This window comes from Lepisma saccharinum, chromosome 3, assembly GCF_977018435.1.
Source record: "Lepisma saccharinum chromosome 3, izLepSacc3.1, whole genome shotgun sequence".
Taxonomy (NCBI): Eukaryota; Metazoa; Arthropoda; class Insecta; order Zygentoma; family Lepismatidae; genus Lepisma; species Lepisma saccharinum.
In genome coordinates, this window is record NC_139231.1 from 98,964,584 (window position 1) to 98,991,354 (window position 26,771).

Below are 26,771 nucleotides of genomic sequence, written 5' to 3' on the forward strand. Positions count from 1 at the left end.
TTATGTGTGTTTATTAACACAAATTTATCTTCATAGTTTCAGTAATTTCTTGGTAAAAGGCAACGTTTGTTTTAAAGTTTACTTAATATTCTGACAGGATAATTGGGACTTGGCCTACATTTTAAATGGTGTCAAAACCACTGTGCAATGTATCTCCACTGAGAACCAAACCCAGGACCTCTTGGTCACAACTATCACCTTGGCAATTTCGGCCACTAATTTCTCTGAAATTGATAGTTGGCAGAATCATAGTCATAAGGATCTTCTAGAAACTAGAAATGGAAAAACATAGATTAACAGGAGAGACCTGTGACAGGTTCTGAATGCGTGAAAAATAAATTGGGAGGGATGAGACAGATTAATTGTACTCTATCGGTATTGGCCGATATAGGAATATCGGTTTATTGGTAAAATTGCCAATTATTTTACCGATCCGATATATCTACAAATACCTTATAATTTAGTGCAAAATTCTGCCATTTTGTTACAATTTTTATGGCAAATCTCAAGTAAATGTGTAAATATACAACTTCTTTTACACTGCAGTCATCTGGAAACAAACATTTATTAAGGAGGTCAATGAACTATTCAGGTTTTTCAAGGACCATTTGGAATTTTATATCGGATCGATAGAATATCGGTTATCGGTATTAGTAAATTTTATATTGATACTTTATCGGCATCAACCAAAATTTCATATTGGCCCATCCCTATATAAATTACTGATGTACCACTGTGAAATGTCAATGGGATTCAACATGGAAGTGAGATACTCTTCCAACAGAGCTGATAGTACAAGACATAGTACTGATATAAAAAGCAAATGTTTCAGGAAAAAGTTGAATGACATTCATCTTCTTAATTAAGTATGTAGTCAATTTCCTACAGTGGTTAATGCTAATAGAGTACCAATTAACCTGAGCCATCACTTAAATAAATTGCCCCTCATAGTGTTAAAGAGACATTTCAAATATTATATCCTAGAATGGTGAAATCTAAGTGAGGCAAGTTCCTCTTTCTTGATCACCAAAAATTGGCCCATGCACTATTTTTTTTAAAAAAAATCATTAAACAAGAAAAAATAAAGACTTTCTTACTGAACTTTTAATACTTCTTGCATTTTCTTCCAACAATACATTCACAAATGTGTTTTACTATTAGAAATAATACTCTAAATGGAAGCACAGGCCAATGTTAGCCATCATCATCTTGAAACAGTATCATAATGATGGCAACTCAAAAGAGAAAATTCTAGTAAATTTTAAGACATTGTTGGCATATCTTATTGACAGAAAGTGCTATCCTTCTCAACCAAAGTAAATATCTCATTAAGCAATTGCAACTAAAAACTGTATAAATTTCATCCAATAAGGTTGACTGTTTTCAGTTAACTGTATCTCTACTGTCAGAACTAGAAAAAGATACAAAACAGATTGCAGTGTTATGACCACACAAAAAGAACCAATGAAAAAATCAATGCACATCAATAAACACTTCTTAGCACAGCGATCCACCGAGTGTCACAAATACTATAGAATGGTTTCTTATAAATATCATACCAGGAAAAATGTATTACGATTTTTGTACTGTGAGTTTACAAATCATCTTATCTTAAGGGTAACAGTGCTGACACACTTCCAGCCTTATTCATTTGTATAACAAAAAAAAAAAATATGCCATAGAGTGCGTGTGTAAGGAAATAAGGAACTTTTGTAACTAAAAGCATGACTCCAGAATACACATTACATACGTCTTTCAAATACCTTAGCTGCAGACATCCATGAAATCAGAATGTTCACCGACTTGAGCACAATTTTACACAGATATTTTAAGAAGAGACATCATTTGTAAGCATTTTTCTTTATCGACGCTTGCGTTTATAAACACTTCTCTGAAAACTTTCATCTTGCCTGTGTCTCTTTCAAAGTCCTTTGCTTTTTTATGGCCGTTGCGAATGATTGCATCAGGAACACCAGCCAGCCGGGCAGCATTGAATCCATATGACTTCGGACAAACGCCAGGTGCAAATTTGTACAAGAATGTGATGGTTTCTTGTGTGGGATCTTCATCATTTTCATTTTCCACCATGCATGCCTAAATAGACAAAAAATATTATGCATCAGTATCTTTAACCCTAGCTTACCAGTGTCACACAAGAAACTTATTTACCTGAGGGGGCCTTCAGAGGCTCACACATAAAATCCAAGAAAGCATTGTAGGTGTAGTTATATAATAATTGTAATGGTCACAAAAATTACTATCATTAATAAAAATAAGAACCAATTATTACATGAATTTCGCAAACATGTTCTAGCATTCACTAAACCTAAAAAAAAAAAAATAGTAATGTTGCATGTTCAGGGTGGCTACAAACAAGCAGAAATGAAATTCCCTGACTTTTCCAGGTTTTCCAGGACAAAAATTTGCATTTTTCCCTGACAATTACAAACTAAACTAAATCGATGTTTTTGCAAATGGAAATAATAAACTCATATAGATCCAGGTATGTATTTGTTAAGTACCAATATTATCTTCTATAAAATTGACTCAATTTCTCTATTCTCTATGATTTGAATTCAAACTGCAAAATAGTGAATTTGGAAAATTATTACAATTCACAAGCTAGGGAAGGATTACGGAATTTTGTCATACGCAGTAAGTTTAAAATAAAATACTTGATTATTTTTAAAGTTACGACTAAATGAAATTAGAGTGATTGATTTAAGAAATACAATTTGTAATTTATCAGTCTCCTTATACATTCTCGGTACTATATGTTGATATTTCCACTGAGGTTTGGAACCCTCTGCTTGCAAGAACCATGAGTGCGGACTCATTTTTCAATGCATAAAGCTCTCTTCTCTGTAAAGCAAAAACTTAACTCTTGCATGTAAGTGAAACAATTGAATCGAATAAAATAAAGTGTCATATTTCCTTACCTTATCAATGGGATTTCTGCTTCAGTACAGTATATCCAAGTGAAGTACTGTGAAACTGACAACATGCAGTTATACCATTAATGCTGACGAAAAGGGTATGTAGGTATTAGAAATTTAACGCAAGCAATTTATAGAATTTCATTGTATAGGTACCTGACTTAGCTAACCACACATTAAAACAGGAACACTCTAATAATAAAAGCTTCTGAAAGTTCATATACTAGGGGCATCCTGAAAAAAGGTCCAATGGCCCCTATACGCAGCACTAGTGGTCGGAGAGCGACACACACATGCAGGCAGGAAGAAGTGGCATGTAGATGTAATCTGGTACAGTTGCAATGCAGCCGTTTTAGGGAAGTTCTAGGTTAAAGATTGCACCTGTCATACAGTCTCCCACCGAGCCTAGCCTACAATGCACACTCAGAATTTGGCACAGAGCCACCAGCAATTGTGTGAGGTGTGCAGACAGGACGTCGTGTATGGTCAGACGATGGTGCAGACAATTCACGGAAGGCCAATCGAATGTGCACAACCCCATACAGCTGAGCACACACGGGCCCTTTGCATCACTTCAGGTGAGAGATCTTGGACCATTCCCTGTACAGCCCTGGCCTTGAATGTACCGACTTTCATCTCTTTGTTTAACTAAAGAGGTTTCTGGCAGGGTAAGGATTTGACAGCTACACTGAGGTAGAGATAGTTCCAGTCTTGGCTGTCCGACACATATACCATGGGCATACAAAATTTAGTGGCATGCTACTACAAATCCCAGAATAACGGTGGTGATTATGCTGAAAATTAGGTTAAGATTCACTGTTACTAATGCAATAAATTACAACTGATATTCATGTTTTATTTATACCTAATCGGTAGGGACCTTGATATTTTGTTATTTTTTTTTCAAATTGGTGTATTTTCTTATTTTTTTATTTTTTACTATACGGTGTTATTTTTCTCAAAATTCACATTTTCATTTTAGCGCATTTTCTGGCAAACATCTGAAATTATTCCTTCATGGTATTTTTAAACTACTGTTTCAAATTGTAAGTCACATGGCTTACGCCTCTTCGTGAGAGTTTGATATTTTGAAATTTATTTTGGGAAAGTTATTTTCGATACACCTTTTTTTAAATTTTAAGGTAAGGATTTTAGATAATGGAATTTCCCCCGTATATACTGAAGGGTGGATAATGACCATAAGTGGCGATGTACCCAAAAAATTAAAATCAATCAATCTCACGTGACAGATACCGATATATTATGGCACCAAAAATTGGCATTATCATTTTTTTGACTTGTCAGTATTACATTTCCCAAAATTCGCGTTTTTGTTTTAGAACATTTATCTGCCAAATATACTGAAACTTAATACTCCATTGTGCTTTTAAACGATTATTTAAAATTGTAGATCACTTGGTCTATGTATTTTCGTGACAGTTTGATATGTTGGAACAGATTTTTGAGGAAGTAAAAGTAAAGTGCTCCCCTGCACTTTTCCATGAAGGTGTATAAGGGTGTGGAGTTAGGGCCCCACACTTTCTTGATCATGGCTAAAGGTGGGGGTGATGTGATCAGCACCATGCTCCTGGCTACCTTTATCCCTCAAAGTTTCCTCAAGGTACCAGCTTCATATGATGCTGGGTGGGTGCCGAAGCAGTTTGAATAGGTGGAAAACATCCCGGTTCTCCCCCGCAGGAGATCGACATTGACATTGAAAACCTATCTCATGCGACAACTATGAGGATATGGATCCCGTGTGACAGTAGATACGCACTTGATCTCCTGTTAGAACCCTGCCACTTTTCTCTGTGATGCAAATGGTTTTGATAGAAGTTGAAAAAATCGTGGGAAATACATGATTTAATGTGGCTGTCGGAATTATTCCATGTAAGTATAACTCAATAGTTTACTCTTGAGTAAAATGTTGGAAAACTTGCATGTTCTATGTACACAAACATGGCCTAGAAAAGACAAGAATGTTGGATTTCATGGATTTTTTTGTTGTTTTAGGTCATTTCTTTAAAAAAATCAATAAAAACGCCAACAATTCACGTTTTATGCCAAATTCGCATTATTTTGATATTTAGAAAGGGCGAAAAATGTGTCCAGACATCACTGCACATTCCTAAACATAACTTCGCAGAAATTACCATTTTTCATGGTTTTGGCGTTTGCGAAAAATCAATTGGAAATTACTTTCTGGCCACCCCTCGTATAAATCAGTAGATGGAAAGTGAAAATTTAGCAGGGCTGGCAGAAAAAAGTCATTTCTTGAAGAAAGTGATTTGCTTTCATGATTGAATGATTCGAGTAAATATCATATTAAAATATTTACGTATTTATTACTAGTATTTTATTTCATAATATTGGACATTAACCTTACTCAGTGAGAGATTAATGACCATCTCTCACGAGTTTAAACAGACAGGACAGAGAGTGGCGTTAATTTCATTGCAATACTAGTGTTGCAGTAAATTTGAGGTTGGGAGCATGCACTTGCCGATTTTTATAACGTTCACCGATGAAGATTTATGTTTCACTTTTTCGTGATAGTATTCAATATATATCCAGTTTTGTTGGATTCTTCTTGATATCTAAGAATAGTGCAATGTCATTGCAAACGTATGTTAACTTGTGTGAAACCAGTAATACATCAGGATGAGGTAAGAAAACCTTTGTAAGCACTGCTACATTAAATAAGGTGAAGTAAGCAAGAAAAGTAATACAATTCCAGCAGCATATTTGCAGTCTAAAGCTCTTCTTGTTTATGCATACGATTTTTGTTGGATGTGCAGTCTGAAGACATCGAACAAAAATCATAAGAGTCCCATGCATGCAATTTCTGTCACATGTTGTAGTGAGATACTTTGTCGGGTGGCGATATTCGACAAAAATCGTATGTATCAATGGAACCTATTTGTTTCCATGTTCCTTCAGTTTGCCCAACAAAATGCTTACTACGACATCCGACAACTATCGGACGGCACCACCCGCTCCCATCCCCTCCATCTGTTGACAGTTCTGTCTCCTTACTACTCCCATACGGACAAGAAAAAAATGATAATTCAATGCATTTTCCACGTAATATTTAGAGGCTTAACCTTTACTCCCCCGATGATATTATATGGTATCATCAGAGTAAGGTCGTTCTGGCCCGATGAAACCATATGGTATCATGGTGCAGATTACGAAATGAATGTGCTTTTTGGACCCTCAAACTCTTCTGTTTGAGTTGAAACTCTGACACAGGTCTGGAGCAAGCCTGGGTAAATTCATATTGATGACCAACATCCCCCCCGCTCCGCAACATATCCATGACACATTTCCGAATAGTCTCACATTTTGGCTCATTATTCAACTTGTATGGCACCCAGGAACATGAAACAAGTTTCAATCTCTTTTGAATCGTCCATTCTTTGAAGAGAATACTAAGGTTTGCGCCTTCTTCCGAAAATAGCGAGAGAAGAGGGGGGGCAAACTAAAGATTTTTTTAAAAATTGAAATTCGATGGTCACGCCCCCAAACCCCCCTTCCTCGGTTCGGCGATTTTAATTGTACACGGTTGCATGCTATGATGTTTTAGCTGCAAAACAAAACTTATCCGAAGTAGATTGCTCCCATAGTGCCCGAGTTATAACAATTTTCCTACAAAAATGCAAATTACCTATTTTTCGTAAAAAAGAAGAAAAAAAAAGAAATCACATTTTGGCTTATTATTCAACTTGTATGACACCCAAGAACATGAAACATATTTAATTCTCTTCAGAAATCTCCATTCTTTAAAAATAATACTAAAGTTCGCGCCTTCTTCCCAAATAGCGGGAGAAGAGGGGGCAAACTCCAGATGTTTATGGTTTTTTCATTGAAATTCGGGTGTCGCGACTCCAACCCCCCCCCCCCTTCCTCATTTGGCGTTCTGAATTGTACACGGTTGCATGGTACGATGTTTTAGCTGAAAAACAAAATTTATCCGAAGTAGATTGCTCCCATAGTGCCCGAGTTATAACAATTTTCCTCCAAAAATGCTAATTACCTATTTTTCGTAAAAAAAAAAATAATAATCACATTTTGGCTTATTATTCAACTTCTATGACACCCAAGAACATGAAACATGTTTCATTCTCTTCAGATATGTCCATTCTTTGAAAAGAATACTAAAGTTCACGCCTTCTTCCCAAATAGCGGGAGAAGAGGGGCAACCTCCAGATTTTTATGGTTTTTTCATTGAAATTCGGGGGTCGCGCCCCCCAAACCCCCTTCCTCGGTACGGCATTCTGAATTGTACACGGTTGCATGCTATGATGTTTTAGCTGCAAAACAAAACTTATCATAAGTAGATTGCTCCCATAGTGTCCGAGTTATAACAATTTTCCTCCAAAAATGCAAATTACCTATTTTTCGTTAAAAAAAATCACATTTTGGCTTATTATTCAACTTGTATGGAACCCAAGAACATGAAACATGTTTCATTCTCTTGAGAAATGTCCATTCTTTGAAAAGAATACTAAAGTTTGTGCCTTCTCCCCAAAATAACGGGAGAAGAGGGGACAAACTTCAGATTTTTGTTTTTTCCATTGAAATTCGGGGGACGTGACCCCCCAAGCCCCCTTCCTCGGTCCGGTGTTCTAAATTGTACAAGATTGCATGCGCTGATGTTCTAGCTGCAAAACAAAAGTTATCCGAAGTAGAGTGCTCCCATAGTGCCCGAGTTATAACAATTTTCGTCAAAAGAGTGTTCGAAGTCAATGAAGACGATATTCCCTGACATTTCCCTGACTTTTTTTGACATCTCAAATTCCCTGACTTTTCCCGGTTTTCCAGGTTTTCCAGGTCTATCGCCACCCTGATGTTATATAATGCTATATACAGGGTGACTGGTAATTAGATGTATTCCTGAAAGGGGTTAAAGTAGAGACAATTTGCAATATATTTGACCATATGATACCCCGTTCGAAAATTAGTAGTTTTCGAGATAATCGAATTTCAATTGTTTCTTTAAAAAATGACAATTTTCCACATAAAAAGATGAATTGAGAAGAAACTGCTCATTGTATGGAACTTATTTCAGCGTTTTTTGATAGCTAACAAATAAGTGGTTCGTTGAAAAAAAAAGTTTTCCCAAATAACAATCACATGTAAGTACCGGGTGTGTCTAAACTTACAAATGATGATAAAAACTTGCACTCTTAGTTTACTTGGCAACGTATTAATAACAAAAATGGTATGACATGAAGCGTACAAATTACTTAAATTACTTCCTTGTGACATCTGCTATCCAACGAGGTACAAATGTTGCTAACATTCACATTTGTGTACAAGAAATGATACTTCATTCATCTTCATGTGAATGGAATCAATGAACAATACAATTAAAGAACATTACACGTCTTGCTCAAAGTGGGCACCTCCGTTACGAATGCAGGCAAGCAGGTTTTTACGGACATTTGGTCCGTTAACTCGTGATGTGATTGTGCCCTTGATGTGTTGACCAGCTGTTAAGATCCTCTCCCTGAGCTCTTTTTGCGAGTTTACCGGTGTCTTGTCATGTGGCTCCAAATGTAAAAGTCGCAAGGCGTCAAATCGAGGGATCGAGCCAGCCAGGAAATCGGGCTGCCACGACTAATCCATTTCTTTGGGTAATTTTCATCCAGCCACTGTCGCACGCCCAGGCAGAAGTATGGATAGACGTAATCAACAATCATTTCATCGAGCCATTTTTCCTGCCCCAAATCTTAAATGGCAACACTTAACGAACATTTTTTGAGGAACGGGATGGCAAAGTTGTTGGAGGATGTGCCTCTAGCTACAAGACGTGACATAATTTATCAGATTGATGACTGCCCAGCTCGATCCCCGATCGATTTGACGCCTTGCGACTTTTACATTTGGAGCCACATGACAAGACATCGGTAAACTCGCAAGAAGAGCTCAGGGAGAGGATCTTAACAGCTGGTCAACACATCAAGGGCACAATCACATCACGAGTTAACGGACCAAATGTCCGTAAAAACCTGCTTGCCTGCATTCGTAACGGAGGTGCCCACTTTGAGCAAGACGTGTAATGTTCTTTAATTGTATTGTTCATTGATTCCATTCACATGAAGATGAATGAAGTATTATTTCTTGTACACAAATGTGAATGTTAGCAACATTTGTACCTCGTTGGATAGCAGATGTCACAAGGAAGTAATTTAAGTAATTTGTACACTTCGTGTCATACCATTTTTGTTATTAATACGTTGCCAAGTAAACTAAGAGTGCAAGTTTTTATCATCACTTGTAAGTTTAGACACACCCGGTACTTACATTGGGAAAACTTTTTTTCAACGAACCACTTATTTGTTAGCTATCAAAAAACGCTGAAATAAGTTCCATACAATGAGCAGTTTCTTCTCAATTCATCTTTTTATGTGGAAAATTGTCATTTTTTAAAGAAACAATTGAAATTCGATTATCTCGAAAACTACTAATTTTCAGACGGCATATCATATGGTCAAATTTATTGCAAATTGTCTCTACTTTAACCCCTTTCAGGGAATACATCTTATTACCAGTCACCCTGTATATATGTTATATAGTTATTATAATAATTACAAATAATAACATCATTACGAATCAATTGTACACTGTTACAGCCATGAGTGTCATGTTGGAATACACTTCCCGGGAGGGGGCTGATAAGGACCTATGAGAATTTTGCCTTCTATGTTGTTACTTTTAAGATTTTATGAACAAAAGTAATACAGGAACATTGGGAACACACTAGGGAACAATGTAATATATTTTCAATCATCTCCCCCACCCTCAGGTAAGCTAGGATAAATATTCAAAATATAAAATATAGATAGATTAATTTTCCATTTACCTTGAATGTTAGTTTTGGATGGAAGTTGTCAATTCAATGTCATTATCAGGAGAGAAATAATGCAGCCTGAAATTTTATTTTCAGAGCTCAATCAGTCGTGCTAAAGCCCCAATAACTAGATATTTGTGCAATAAATATAAGACCATCAACATATTGCCTGGTATGAGGATTATTCTTGTGGAATAAAAAGTTTTTCCAAGCAGGTTTCTGAAATTTCTCCAACTCAATGAGATCTCACTTATTGTAAGCAACTTGTATGCAAAAATCAACGTACATCTACGTTTCTAGAATTCTGATATTCAGTTTTTAGAAAAGGTAATGTATCATCCACCATGCAGAGTTAGTGAAATAATAGATACAAACTGAACCCATAAAATTGATCACCTCTAATTTCATGCTGGAGGAGCTGCTACAAGAAAATCCTCTATTATAAAGTAGAGCCCATCTTCCACAAAGCTAGTATTCCTACCAGGAAGGCCTTCTGGTAGATGAACTAGGCATCAAATTATTAGCCAGCTACCAGAATTGGTTTAGCACAGTACTTGTTTGTGAGCATGTAATTCGTTCCTTTATACAGCACATTTGCTAAAGATGTGATCATCTCATATTGTGCCTATGGTTAAGACAATCATTTAAATTACGAAGTATAATCATGACTCTGCAAGTACATCATATAATAAGTATTTTATGATCGAGAGTCAATGCAACTGTACTGTTTTTGAATTATAATTCTCAACATTTACTGAGAATTTCCACTAACCAAATACTTGGTGTGTCACTCCACTTAACAAAATAAAACTAATAAAAATATCACACTGAAAATCTTATTATTTTAATCTTTTAGCTTATTTTCTTTTATGTTAAGTTTGATAAACTTTCGGAAGGTCTCAAGCATTTATAGGAATCATTTTCTTCCTTCATGCAAATTTGTATAATGTCATATAGTGTTTTCAAGACCGAGTAACACTTACCATATGACCTAACCGAACTTTTGGAGAATTCTCAAAACTGTCAACCAATGTGTGATAGTGAGTGGAGAACAGGGTTCTACAACCAATTTCTCCTAATTCCTTACACACAGCTGTAGCAATGGCAGTCCCATCATATGTGGAAGTACCTCGGCCTGCAATACATAACAGATTGTGTTTTTCAGACTTCAAATTGGAAGTCAGTGATCAGCATTAAGAAAAAAAAATACTCAAACATAGAAGGAGAGAGACAAAACATTGTATCCAAACAAAAACCTTAGTTGAAAGATTCACAAGCTTTAACCTGAAGAACCCAATGGTAAATTAGCAAAGGTAAATTTTATTGTGTTTCTTTAAAAAATTATTTGGCAAGTCACAAGTGTGAACACGTTTAATTAAGTAAATTAAATTAACAGTTGTGGTACTGATGCAAGATATATGGTTTAAACTAAAAAATGGACATGAATATTCTGTGATATTACATACAATTTAAAATTTGAAAGATTATAATTTATTCACAAACGCCTACCAATATGTTACAACATTAATATTCTTCACTTATAACTTCCTAGATGACAAAATAAATCTGAACAAACACTTGATATCTACCTAGGTATGTACCATACAGTAAAATATTGACAGAAGAAGCATACCAATATGTACAGAATGAAAAACATTTGATAAATAATCAGAGTAATTCATTCATCTTCTCACTTAATGTACGTGATCATGATTCTGATTAGGAAAAGAATTGTTACTTTACAAGTAACAGCTTACATGAATTATACTTTTACACCCTTACAAACAATAATAAAATGGGAAAATTGGGCACTCCCAAAACGGTTTACAGAAATATTGGAGCATTAAATTATTAACAATCTATCCAATGCGAAGAAATCAGCTGAAACTGATGTATTATTCATTAATCAGTCTTGCCATAATTAGGAGTTACTCATACTCACCTAATTCATCCATGACAACAAGAGAATGCTTGGTGGCATGCTGAAGAATCGATGAAGTTTCACTCATTTCTACGAAGAAGGTACTTTCTCCAGCCATTATTCTGTCATTAGCACCAAGGCGAGTGAAAATACGGTCAACAGGTGTCAACTTGCAAGAAGCAGCTGGAACATAGGAACCCTGGAAGAGAAGAAATTCCCAGGTGAAGAACTAGATTCAGATATTTCAAATAGGTGAATAGTGTTTATCTTCACACATAAAGAATAATTACATAAAAAATGGAAGATTAAAACATCAAATGTATGGATTCAATAAAATTACTGGGGCTTTGGATTTAAGAGAATCTGAACTGGAACACATATATTGATTAGCTAGCAGAGAAACAGGCAAGTCATGGGCAGCATAAAAATATTGAAAGACAAAAGAAATAAGGAAACAAAACATTTTTCTTCAGTCACAATTAAGATAAGGAAACATATTCCAGGGAAAACTGTGCAAATATTTTTTTGTAAATAGACTATATAATTGCTTTTTCAAATATTTTATTACTATATCTGATACGTATTTGAAATTCCAGTACTTAGAAAAGGACAAAAATTTACAACAGAAAAAAAACTCATGTAAATATGTCAAGAATTTACCATTGCAGCAGTACTCAACAACTAATGACCAACTCAGATGAGATTGCCAAAGAATAATGAAATTACAAATCAAGAAATCAAAATGAAACAAGAGTAGAAGAAATGTAAAGAAAATAATCTATAAAGTGGGTAAATATAAACATTCTGACAAAGGGAATAAAATGGTTACTCTAATAAAGAAAAACCAAGAACTATAAAGAATTGATAATAAAAAAAAACAACAGAAAATAAAAACATCAAATATGCAAAATTTTATGTTGCAACCATGCTATGCCAGAGTTCTGTTAAAAGAATCATGAAATTCACTTTAACAGAGTCAGAAAAGTGGTCATTTTACACACCCATCTGAGGATGTTTAAAATCCAGAAAACACTGGCTGATATTGAGGGCAATATTCAATCGACACTTCTATTTATAAGCCATATCTAGTTTTACCCATCATAGAAACAAACACAATGCTCAGTGAAATGATCCCGACATATAGCCAATATTAACTTGACACCATGAAGGTAAAAAAAGAAAAAGAAAAAAATGGGGGAGAGAGAGAGGGGTGGGGGATGTGTCAGAAGACATCTTTCTGCTGAATTTTCGCTGAAATCTCAGATTCTTTGCCTGTTCTAAAACAAGTAAGAATATGTTTTTTCCACCACCTGGTGGAACACCAATGTTTTACAACAACATTGATGCATGTTACTTGTTTCTTCCTGCAATCCAACACAAAGTGCATATCTCTGTATTGTATAAGTCAAAGAATGTTGCTTGCACTAATATTGGTGCAATATCCTGTCTTTTCCTTTGTGCCACTTTCACAATATTTAGAAAACAAAAGTCTTTGCATTCAACAGGCATGTACCCCTTCATTGTACATTTTACATCTCTCACTATCATCTTTGAATACTTTACTTTAAAAATAATAAGCTACATTAAACTAAAATGCTAATAAGAAATCTTACCATTTGTGCCATTACAACAAGCAAAGCAACCTGTCGCATGAGCGTAGACTTTCCCCCCATGTTAGGGCCTGTGACTAGGACAAGGCTTGCCTCTGAGCCATCACCACCTTCCTCATCATCCCTGCAGCCAATCGCTGTGTTGTTGGGAATGAAGCTGTCTCCGCTGTACGTTAGGCTGATGCACGGGTGCTTCCCATCACGAATGCATACAAATGGCTGCAACAGAGACATTGTTAGCTGTTTTTGGATCATATGAAATGAAGTACTACTCTTAAAAAAAAAGTCCACATGGCACAATGGAATCGTTAATCTTGCTATGCACACAAAGTGTTTCATTACTCACAAACATTATTATACACTGAACTAACTTTTATTGTATTTGCTCTCTTTTCTATTTCATTTCTGTTGAATCAATTAACCACGAAAATAGAAACACTTGCCTCAATTAACCATGAAAATAGAAACACAAGATAAAATAACTCAAACAGAAGTAGGTAACTATGCCCTGAAATATCAAGTTTAATTAATCTTGTCCTATGCCATGTACTTACATTAGGGACATGGATATTTTGTTTTTGATGGAAACACGTAATGTGAACTAAAGTGCTGTAATGTTAATTTTTCATATTTCTTAAAGGTGTGAGGTGCATTTTCCTACCAAAGATTGTCATGAAATGAACTGCAAAATGCGAAATAAACTCTTAAACATGAAATTTAGAGTTTCTTTACCGATGTGACACTTTCTGAAGTTGAATTATCCTGCAAGTTATGCAATTCACAGAAAATGGATTAATTCTGCTGTAAGTATTCGAGAAGAAAACATTTGCTCCTTTACACAGGAATAAACTTACTACCCTGATAACTACATAAATCTGCCATCAGAAGTGAAATGTTTATTTTGTGTAATAAGTATAGTTTTTAACATTAAATTTAGGGTTATATTCACCATCTTAACACCGAAATGTCATTTTATATACACTGCTCTTGATCCCAAAATGTGTGTAATTTTTGTACTGAAATCTTGATCTTACATTCGCCATAAATATGTGACCCTAACAAACATTGTTAATATTAATAAATGCTACAGAGGTTGATTGGATTCCATGAGGACAAGTTTGAAACATGACACTATGCTGTAAGGACAATAATTGGGCAGAACTGCATCAAGACAAGGGCACACCCAAAACATCAATCCCATTCTGGAGTCGGATGGAAGTTGAGACTGGGATTCATGCAATTCCCTTGAATGACATCCCGGTGAAGAGTCACGATGCCAGCGTAATGGACTACTGTGCATTTGGACTTCTGAAATGCCGCCTATCTTCACGTAAGGTACGTACAGTAATCAGCCTATGGAAAGTCTGCCAACAGGAGTGGGATAAGGTATCCACGGTACAACTGCAAAGAAGTCTTCTCTAATGGAAATTACCATGCCAGGCAATAGTCTAGGGTGCTGGCCTTCACAATGACCACAACTGGTGGTGAAAGGCAGGACTCGCATAGGTGAGTGAATACTTTTACATCGTGCAGATGGAAGCGAATCAACGTCTGTAACCTTGTCATGCCATTAAGACTTGACCAGGATTTGCTGGCAAACTAGGCTAATGTATCTTTTGTTGAAATTTCTACATAGTACATCACCTGTGTTAGTCAAATTGTAAGATAATTATCAATGAAAAGTAAATTTCATTGATAATTATGAAAAGTAAATTTCATTGATAATTATCTTACAATCTAATACTCTAAGACCATGATAAAATTCAAGCATAATTCCCAGTTTTCAAGTCGAATTTTTCAAAAATTCAAGGCTACAAGCAGATGTTTTCTTTATTGCAACCTTACGTATTTTCATCTCTCAACACCCACACATACGCACAATAACAATATAAAGGGTCTGTGTGATTCCAATGTATCCAAATATTCTAATTAAATTAAATTAAATTAAACAATATATTTAAAACATTTAATTTGAGGTCCGTAGTTTACATTTGCCATTTCACCTACAAACACAAGTCACAAATATTACGGGATATACTAATCTAATAAAAATTGTTAATTGTGTAAGAATTTCAAACTCAAATCTACCTTATCATCATCATCTAACTAACTAACGAACTCCCTAGCCTTCTTAAACCCCAAGGTTCATGGCTGCAGCAACACAGGCCTTCCATCTTTCCCTATCTTGAGCAAGTTCTATATACTCTTTTCCATCCCTACCGATTTCCCTTAGGTCCATCTCAACATTGTCCCTACATCTTCGTCTTGGCCTTCCTACAGGTCTCTTACCATCAGGTTTCCCAACAAGAATCCTGTAAACTCCTCTTTCCTCTCCCATTCGTGCCACATGGCCTGCCCACCTGTGTCTTCTTGATTTAATTATTCTAATAATATCTTGACATGAATACAAATTATGTAGTTCTAAATTATGTAACCTTCTCCACTCACCTGTCTCCTCATCCCTTTTAGGTCCAAATATTTTCCTAAGGATCTTATTTTCAAATACTCTCAATTTATGTTCCTCTTTCAATGTAAGGGACCAAGTTTCACATCCATATAATACTACAGGCAAAATTACTGTTTTGTATATTTTAACTTTTAGTTTCTTAGATATTAAACGAGAAGACAAAAGTTTATGAAGAGAGAAGTAACATGCATTTCCTGAATTAAGCCTACTTTTTATTTCCTCTTTAATATAATTTTCATTTGTTAATATTACTCCTAAGTATTTGAATTTGGAAACTGGTTCAAACGAGTTGTTATCAATAATTAGATTTTGATTATTACCTAACACTTAGTTTTCTCTTTGTTAACTTCCAAACCTATCTCTTTAGCAGTTTTGAAAAATATTTTAGCATTATTCTTAATTGTATTCACATCATCCCCTAGTAGGTCTACATCATCTGCATATGCTAACAACTGAGTCACACCATTTAATTTTAGTCCTTCTTTAGTTTCTTTTACCTTCCTAACAGCATATTCTAAGGCAAAATTAAAGAGCAATGGAGATAATGCATCTCCTTGTTTTAACCCATCATGAATTGTAAATTTGTCAGACATATTAATACCCACACGAATTTTACTTTCTGTTTGACTGGTGCATATTTTTATCATACTAACAAGCTTCTTAGGTATTCCAAACTCTACTAATATATTATATAATTTATCTCTTTTGACCGAATCATATGCTTTTTTGAAATCAATGAATAGCTGATGGACATTTTGATTATATTCCCACTTTTTTCAAGTGTCTGTCTGATGTGAAAAATTTGATCTGTAGTTGATCTGTTACGTTTAAATCCACATTGATAATCACCTATAATTTCATTAGCATATGGGGTTAGTCTTGTTAAAAGAATGTTAGATAATATTTTATATGTTGTTGAGAGTAGAGAAATTCCACGGTAGGCATTCGCCTACCCCGAGCACCGATCGGCAGTTCGCAGTCATCAGCTTTGAACGTTCTTTTATTTTTATAGAGTATTGCGTGGTTTTAGTATGTGTATTTTACATTCTTTTTTTAGAAAGTGTCCTTCCTATACCATTTTAACCTAAATCCTCAACCATCACTTTCTCGACGAGGCACCATGTCAGGTGTCTGAAAACATCGTTTCAACCTGAAGAAGGAGGTAGTATAACCTTCAAAACGTAGTTTGATAAATCTCATGCTCACACACGTAAGTTACTGATTTTTAATCTTTTAACCTTTAGTTTGCCAAGGTAATTATTGCAGTTCATTTTATCACCTTTTTTAAACACAGGAACAATTATGGATTCTTTCCACTGTTGAGGGATTTCTTCTTTATTCCATATTAAACAAATTAATTTATGAATTTGACATATTAACATCATCATCTAATCTTGCAATAAATTTCAGTCTGTCAGATTGCTCTACAAAGGACAGTAACAAAGTAAACCAATCGAGTGAGTTCTCTTTTATTTTTCTCATTGCATTATTTTCTTTCCTCGATAAAAATATAAACTAAACTGTGAAAAACTAGCCTCGAAGCATTTATAAATATGTATAAATTCAATAGGATTTGGATTAATAAAAATTGTAAATTTTTCGAGCAGAATTCACACATAATTCCCAGAGCCAATAATTCACGCAAAATTCTCAGAATTCAAGGAATTCCCGGTGAGTAGCCACCCTGATTTTCCTTTCCTTTGGGAAGGAAGAAAGCCCTTTACATTGCGAATAGAAATGAGTTGCTCAGCTGTTGTCTCCTTTAAGTTCTCCAAGGACAAGGTTCCTAGGTTCAAATCCTGTCCCTTCAGTATTTCAACGATTCACCATTCACTCTTATAACCAAAATATGCAAAATGTTAAATATATATATATATATATAGCACTGTGTCATGAAGGCACATTTCGGAGATGTGGGGGTAGGATCCCACACACTCTTGATCTAAGCCATTCTGGAAGTTATGTGAGCAGCACCATGCTTCGGCTGCATTTACCCCCCAGGGTTGCACCCAGGTACCCATTGATTTCAGGCTGGGTGAGCCCCAGAGCCACTTTATGTTGGGGCAAGGCTGGAAAACCTTAGACCACCCACACTGGGAATCGAACCTGGGTCTCTTACATGGCAGTCAGAGGCCATACCGACTAGACCACCGTGGATCCAAATTTGCAAAATACAAATACAAATGTTAATTTTCACTTAGACGACAGTATGTTGTAAGGATCAATTCAAATTCACTGACAGGAAGAACAGGAATGTCAAATAATTAATCAAAGAATAATGGTATTTACAAGAAAAATCTCCAGGTAAGTATTGTCAGACAGTCATTTGGTACAAGATTTAAAACAAGGACTTTACCTTATCTGCTTCAGTTGGAGATATTATTTCTGGAAGACAAAGATCACCTTCTTCGGATCTTGCATATTCAGCTAAGGACAGCAACACATCAAGCAGGGACAGGCACTGCACGGCTGCTTCCCACTCCTTGTAGCTGGTGAGAGAAATCACATCTGACAATGTCTGTGAGCAAACATTCACTTTGACACAAGATCAAACATGAAACAAATCTTATCATTTTGAATTAAACTTTAGAATGAGAAACATTTTGTTGTTGTTGTTGCTTTCTACTTTGAAATATCATGTATTTTTCAAGTTGTATATATGTTACATCCATTCTTTACCATTGCACTATTCATTCCATAAATAAACAAACTTTTTTTTAGGAATTTCAATAACTTCATACCTTTATTCTGTAAGGAACTACATGAAGTCTTGATCCTGTGCATTGCTTGTTTAACATCACTTACATTTTTGTTCCAACACAATAAAACGTGCATGTTACATAGCAACTTTTCACCTCTAGTTATGAAGCTTTTATCAAGTTTATATTATTTTACCTTAATGAAAGCTTTGAAAGTAAAGCTGATATGTTGATATGGAATACTTTTGTGCTTTCTTCATTGTATTGGATCAAAAGCATTAGGATATACAGTCAACTCTCGATACAACGACCTTTCACGGTTCCCAGGAAAAGGGTCGTTATTTCGAAGGGGTCGTTATTGAGATTTGCACGAATTTTTAGCTGAAACGAAGCTGAAACGGACACGAAGATTCGTAGGAGACAGTAACACAATTTATCCTGCATAGTTATACAACCTGTAATGCACAGGACGTGTGTCGTGAGAAGGAAAATAGAACATGAAAACGTTTAAAAAAAAAAGGATTTTAAATAATGTTATTTTCTTTTAATTGTGCACAGTCGTTGCTCTTCCCCAAAATTCTTACAATTCTAGTTCATGAGAAACTAGTTTGCAATGAGATCTACGAAAAGGAAAACAATTGTTTATTGCAAGCGAAACTCGAAGAATCTTGACACCAGTTACACTGACACCAGCAAAAGTCAGGAGATAATCGGGCAGAATGAATGTTGGATTTTATACGGGTCTACTAGAGCATTGTACAGGATTAAATGGTTAGATAATATCTCTTGGGAGACATAACACAACCTTTCTTGGCACCAGGCCAAAAAAAAGCGGGCTGTAAATTTCGTTCTGGTTTGACTGTGTAAAATACATCGTCAAAAAAAGTCGCTTTTTCTTTGCTTCAACCAACTTCATATTCATCCCCCTCCCCCCATTCAAGTGATCAGGACAAACTCTTCCCTGACTTGTATCGAAATCCTGCCTGAAAAAGGAAACACGTTAGCACATATGCTTTTTTTTGTCCGTCCCTGCCAATTCCCCTAAGGTTGTGTACTATTATATTTCAGTTATGTAGATCACACTTTAAACTGCATACAGGTATCCAGTGTCAATTAGCCCAACAGCATAAACTAAACTCTAAACAAGTTTTGACACTTTCGCAAGTTCATTTTTCCGCGCAAAATTTATTTGCGATCGATTTCACCACCCATCTGGAAGTGTCATCTTCTCTTGCTGCGGGCGGCATGGTTCCTTCTTCCGTGAAAGGCAGAAAGTAAAAGGCTCGCATCAACTAGCATCGCCACGAACACAAGCGGAAGAAGATGGAACCACCCCGCCGCAAGATAAGAGTTATGGTCTCTTTTTTTTTCAGAAAGCTGGAGAAGAGGGGAAGAAACTGGCTTGTCTTTTAACTCCTCGCTTTGTGTTTGTGTACGGTGTTCGAATTTCGTAATCATCAAAGCAAAACAGTCTTGTGAAGCTGCAGATTCAAAACAATGCCGTTTTTCTTCTGGATGAGTCATTGTGATTTATTACCGTAGTTGATAAGGGCAAGCGATGTTTGCCACCTAGACAAAACACTGGCGCCTGGCAGTAGCAGTCTGGCTGAAAAGGAAGGGAGGTGGAAACAGGTGGTTGAACGAGTTTTAAAGGACATCGCACTGCACGTGTTGAAGAAGAGAAGTCTTATCAGTAAAGTGCTAATTTTCGAAGCAAGCTGCAGAAGGGGAAAAAAAGAAGGGTGGATTGCGCACTGCTTAACGCATTCCCATGCTGTCAATGAACACACGAGCAATGTTTCAGACGCAGAACTTGAATAAAAACCAGCGCCTGCCTTATACTGTATACGCATAAATACGGTATATATGTAGTACTTTTTTTTCTCTGTGTATCAAATTTGACCTTTTTAAAACATTTTCACTAAGTGAGCAAACTTGGAGTCTGCAATTATTGCAGTTGCGACGAAAATCAAAAGCAACATAATCGTCCAATAAGTCAGTCCAGATGATACCTTTAATGGAGGCCATGGATGCATAATTCTTCCTCCTTACGTGTATATATTTTTACCATGTCAAAAGTCGCATTAACAAAACAATAATTAAATATTGCTAGATAGTGAAACGGACAAAAAACACGTAATTTTATAAACATAGAACATCAATAAGTCTACTCGTCATTGGCAATATTCAGGCTATTTTTATCAATTGTCAGTAAACAAGTCAGTCCAAGCGAATGGTGGGATGACACCTTTAATGGAGGCCATAGATGCATAATTCTACCTCCTTATCTGTACATATATGTTAACCATGTAAAATATCGCATTACCAAAACAAAACTATAAATATTGCTAGAAAATTAAACAGACAAAAACACGTAATTTTATAAACACAAAACACCAATAAGTCTACTCACCATTGGTAATATTCAGGCTTATTTTCATCAATTGTCAGTTTGTCCTTGATCAAATTCACTGGTCCCCCCCTCCCACACACACACTGCTTCCCCCTCCCCACTACTTTCTGAAGAAGTCCATTATCGATGTCTGTTTCTTCTTAGACTGTTCTGCATGGACGAGAGAAAGTCGGGGGGACAGATGCAGGCGCTGTCGATTGGGCAGGCTGGGGCTCGGCATCCACTGGCGGCAGGCTGTCTGAGTCTTTGGCGGCAGCGGAAGGCACACCGACGGCAGGTTCTTTGTCGACTCGTGGGACAAAGTGGGCGTGTCGAAAACAGTTTGTAATAACTTCAGGCCTCACAGCCCTCCAACTGGCGACGATTCCTCCCATGGCCCTGAACACATCCCACTTCTTGACTTCCTGGCCCATGTCAAGTTTCCACACCATACCCCGCACAAGCATCTCACGGTACTTCACCTTCACTTGTTGGATTATTCCCTGGTCCAGAGGTTGAAGCACGCTGGTGGTGTTCTTTGGTAAGAAAACCAGCTCGATGTTCCGGAGATTGTCGAGAGAAGGATGTGCAGGGCAATTGTCGACAAAGAGCACGACTTTCCTGTTTGCCGCACCCATCCTCGAGTCGAAACCTCGAAGCCACCTCGTAAAAATCCCCGAGGTCATCCATGCCTTCTTATTAAAGTCATAATCACAAGGCAGGATGTTGCCCTTGAAACCTCGGGGTTTCTTGAACTTTCCGATCACGAGGGGCTTCATTTTATCGCTGCCGTCCATGTTGCAGCACAGAAGGACGGTGAGACGCTCTTTAGTCCTCTTCGCACCCTTGCACTTATCCCCTTACACGGCAAGAGTGCGATCTGGCATCAGATTGAAGAACATCCCCAGCTCGTCAGCGTTGTACACGTCTTGAGGCGGATGGCGGTTGAGAATGTTTTGTACCAACGGCAGCCACTCACTCACCGATTTCGGATCGACCGATGCACTTTCGCCGACGACTTTGTGGCTGGATATTCCGTGACGCACTTTGAAACGCTCCAGCCACCCACTTGAACATTTAAAGTTATCTATCCCCAACTTCAGGGCAAAGTCGTCGGCCTTCTTCTGCATCATTGGTCCATTAATAGGTATATTTTGAGCTCTATGCTGGCCAAACCACTCCAGCATAGCCTTTTCCAGGTTTGCATGCGCCGCACCTTTCAAATTTTTCGATTTAACATTGTGACCTTCCTTCTGCACTGCGTTCACGATTTCATCTCTCATTTTGAGAATCGTGAAAAGCGTCGACTTCGGAATACCATGCCGCCGCGCAATCTCTGTCTTTGTGATTTTCTTTTCGTCCACTTCCTGGATGATCTCGTACTTCTTGATAAGCGTCAAGAATGTTCTCTTTCCACTCATTTTGCCAAAATCACAAATCCGTAATAAATAGCGTGGGTCGTCAAAAATCGTTCACAAAATCAAATCCAAAAATACAAACAAATCGAAATATAAAAAAGCGTAAGTCGTCAAAATAGCCGTAATCAAAACCAAGAGAAATCCAAAATCGTAATCCAAAACACAATGCACAAATCCAAGACGTAATAGCACAAGCACAAAGAGAGGGTAGCGTATCAAAGAGCAAGCAAAATCACAATGGCAAAACAAGCCTGGCGCGTAAGTAGCGACCGTCGCTGAGCTTGGGGGAGGGGATGACAGAGGTCAAGTGCTATTGGATATCACTCAAGCGTGGTGTGGTGGTGTCTATTTTTAGATCAGGCCCACTTGCGACCCGCAGCACGCTCATGAAGGGAATTGCAACACAGTGAATAAAATGAGTGCAAGAAACGTATTTTTCGGCCGATTTCCTTGAATTTTTCAACCTTTTTTTTTTTTTTTTTTTTTTTTTTTTTTTTTTTTTTTTTTTTTTTTTTTTTTTTTTCACGGTTCCCCGGAAAAGGGTCGTTACTTCGAGAGGGTCGTTAAATCCGGGGTCTTAGAATCGAGAGTTGACTGTACATGGTTTTACAAACATGAAGAGGGCCTTGCAATACTCACTGCGAACTGAACTGAGAAAATATTCTTCTTGTCAAATCTTTCAAAGCACTGCTCTTCTGTTCTTCTGCCGCTATCATTTTGGAGAGCATTTCCTAGAAAAACATGAAAATTTTCTTAAATATTTTAATTTCTATCACTGTTCTGTCACTATTCACCATAAACAAGGAAATATTTCAAAGACCAGTTCTAAGAAATGTTGCCAAATAATTTATTTGTTTATGTATGAGGGATAATCGGAAAAAATAATACAAAGCCTGTAAATTCGAGTAGATTTATTAGATGAACACAAACGGATTCATGTGAAAGGATACTTCATAAACTACTTCTCAACATAGTCTCCTCCCCGGTTCAGACATTTATTCCAGTGCTTCACAAAGACTCGGGGTGCGGTTGCCCAACCCTTACTTCCTGCTGCACATCATCATCTGAGTGAAATCGGCATCATTGATGCACCTACAAACAGCAAATCAGAAAAAGAGGCCCAAACTTCTCACCACAGGAGCCTTTCTGCTTCATGACTTCGTGACTCCACACATGGCTCACGATACATGTGACATCCTGGTGGGTTTTGGGTAGCATGTGCTCCAACATTCACTATACATTCTGGACCTTGCTCTGAGCGATTACCATCTCTCTGCTCCTTTGAAGAAGCATCTCAGATGAGGCCGGTTCCACTCAGATGATTTTGTGCAGCACAAAGTAAAGGTTGGGCTCTGAGAGACAGACATCATGAACCTTGTGAAGTGCTGCGACAAATGGCTGAAACAGGGAGGAGACTATGTTGAGAAGTAAGTAGTGTATGAAGTATCCTTCCACGAGAGTCCATTTGTATTCGTCTAATAATGCCTACTGGAATTTACAGGTTTTGTATTCTTTTGTTTCTGATCATCCCTCGTATTACATTATCAAACTCAAAATAGTTGTCTTTTAACACATGCTTCAAACCATTTGATCAGTTTCCAGATACGAAAACAGTCATCCTAGCTAACACCTAAGCAATGTCATTTTGATGATTGCAATAATTCAGGTAGCGGCAAAGAAAGTTTTTAATGGTGTCTCATAGAAGGAATGCACAATACAGGATGAAAGAAGGAAATTAGGTGACAGCAAATGGCATGGCACGATAAATTTCTCTATCAAAATGTTCCATTACCAAATCAGCATAACATAACATTGCATAGCTTATATCAAATTGTTATCTCTACTGAGTTCACATGCGGGACTTCGTAAAATGTTTGGCAAATAACAGTACCATACCCTTGTTTTTGGTGTCCAAAATCTCTTGTATCCCTTCTTTTGAGATTGCAGCTCATACTCATTCCCAGCCTTTTTCGCAGCACTGTCAGAAACTTCCAATTGGTACCGTTTCTTGTCACTTCCAAAGTAGGCTACCTACATTAAAATACAATTACCTTAAATAGAATGTTAACAATCAATTTTTCAATACACACATAATAAAAATAACAAAACATTGAAAGGACTACAAGAACTCAGTATAACTAACCCTCTGTACAGTAATATTAATAATATTAACTAAAACATATACTATAACTATAGAAAAGGATTTATGTCAAGGGAAAACTCATTAATCCAATATTGGATAATAAGAAGAATCTTCAAATTTCAGGGCCAATATCATAATACAGGAAAACCGTGTTAATACGATATTGGTTAATACAAAGTACCCTTTAATCCGAAGTTCTTCCTATTCCCCAGCCTATTAGATAGGATTTTTAATGTATTTCGGTATGGATAATTTTTAATATGAAGTTGTTTACAAGACCCTTTGGGAAAACTGATTTCCCTTAATTTGAAGTAGACACCTGCGTAAGTCGACAAGAGAAGATCAAATGCGGAGCGAGCTTGGATGTCTTTTAACTTGACCTTGGCATATTTCCTTGTCCAGCTGCTGACAACTCGGGAAGCGGCCACATGGCAGGCCAATCTCTTTCACTGCTGAAAGTGCCAGCTTGGAAATATTCACCAGCGCCAGATGAGAAATGTGAGATACGATTGCAGGAATGTTCTAAAATAAAGACGTGTGGTGCCTGGAAGTCTCACCCATCTGTCTAGGTCTGAGCTTGAGATTCAGCAGTTTCCTGTGAGTGACCAACTCTTGGCTTGGTAGCAGACAACTTCCGGCAACCACTTTTATCCAAAACGTGTTATTTGTGCTCTGTAGCACTTCATAAAAAAGGGAAACTGTTACAGATAATCAAAGCCACATAGGCCAACTAAAAATCGTCAACCCGTTTAACGTATTGTCATCTAGGTCTACGCAAAATTTTACCTCGATCTTGGATATGTCATATCTCCAGTTTCCCGCTTCATACATTTTCCAAATGTGCCGGTCATAAAATTTGCCAAAGAAGTGTTCTGTTGGCTGAGTGACTTCTCCCTTTTTTCCTGTCAGCAAACGGAGGATTTGTTTCGGCTAAGATTTTCTTGCTTGTGTGTGCACACAGGCAGATCCCGGGCAAGGGTGCAAGTGGATCCCTCCTTCTTTCGTTTGGCATCTAAAGTGAAGCAACCAGTTCTGAATAATCAAAACACGTAGGATAAGAAAAAAAAGTGACCCCTTCCCCCTTCTACAACAACTCATTCTCTGCCACTGGTGTGCACAGCAATGTGACAATTGCAGAATTCAGGTCCCTCTTTCTTCTTTGAATGCAGCTGTCTGCATAGGAAATATTGCCTGTATTATTGGCTGTTGCATGGTAAAACGCACAGCAAGGATCATTTCTATCTTCTTCACACTGCTGATTAAAGTTCGGTCTTCGACAATTGCTTTATATTTGAAATGCGGAGGATTTTCTCTTCGGCCACCTATTGCTCCAACTTTCAGACAGTCTCATTGTGTTTACGCTGCAACTGGCACCAGTGTTTCGTCTAGTGTCTGCAAAGCTGTCGCTTGCCGATAACAGCAATGACTCATCCAGTGTGAAGAAAAAAGTGTCATTGTTTTAAATCTCGCATAGCTCTTTTGATTTGACAATATCAAAATTAGATCACCAGAAAGAAGAACAAGAGTTAAAACAATTTCATGATGCACACGAAGTTCGATATAATATAATCGCCGCTTTTCTTCGGAACCATTCGTCGCTATAAAAAAATAAACCCCACAATGCTCAATGTAGGAATGGATGCTGAGACCGATAAAAAAAAAAAGAAGTTATTCAAGAGGTAAAATTTTGGCAGAGTGAGTGTTTGACCTCCAGAATACTCCTAATTCCAACAATAAATCGTCGAATAATGTGAGAGTAAATAACAATACCCCATTTTGATACCTGAAAATACGCACGTTTCATAATTCTTGAAGAAGTTTTCTTGGGCAATCAGCCAGGTGATTTCTGGAAAGGCTTCCGAGCTATCGAGAGCTAACATCACTCTCATCTTCAGGGAATGAAGTGCAGAGATAAGTCAGGGTGACGTTACATGTATTTGGTGTGGGAGGGAAGCCTTTCCTGAAATCACCTGGCTGATTGCCCAAGAAAACCTCTTCAATATTCGCCGCAAGGAAAGCTTCAAGAATTATGAAATAATTCTTGTCTTGAGTTCATTTTATGCTGATGGACTAATTGGGACTAAATATACAGTTTAAAGTGGAATCCAAACCCGAGTGATTTATTGAGTGTGGCACTGTTTAATGTGTTCTTGGATCCACATTCAGTGCAGACAGATCGCAAGTTGCATGTTTCCTTTTTCAGGGTAGATTACAATGTAAGTCAAGGAAGAGTTTGGACTGCTCCCTGGGAAGGGGGAAGGGTGATGAATATGAAGTTGGTTGAAGCAAAGAAAAAGCGACTTTTTTATGATGTATTTTAGACAGGCAA

At 37.0% G+C, this 26,771-nt stretch overlaps 1 protein-coding gene across 1 annotated transcript in view; it reads right to left on the reverse strand.

The window, feature by feature from the left end:
• Window positions 1-1,094: 1,094 nt before the first annotated feature.
• Window positions 1,095-26,771, reverse strand: part of Msh6 (DNA mismatch repair protein Msh6) — a 112,889-nt gene continuing 87,212 nt past the window's right edge. Inside the window, exons 19-25 of the mRNA XM_083119018.1 lie at window positions 24,196-24,330; window positions 22,939-23,030; window positions 18,147-18,279; window positions 13,327-13,542; window positions 11,735-11,912; window positions 10,776-10,927; window positions 1,095-2,094 (exon numbers count right to left, since the gene is read on the reverse strand). Coding sequence (XP_082975144.1) covers window positions 1,816-2,094; window positions 10,776-10,927; window positions 11,735-11,912; window positions 13,327-13,542; window positions 18,147-18,279; window positions 22,939-23,030; window positions 24,196-24,330 — 1,185 coding nt within the window. The 3' untranslated portion in view covers window positions 1,095-1,815. The remainder of the gene's footprint in view (window positions 2,095-10,775; window positions 10,928-11,734; window positions 11,913-13,326; window positions 13,543-18,146; window positions 18,280-22,938; window positions 23,031-24,195; window positions 24,331-26,771) is intronic.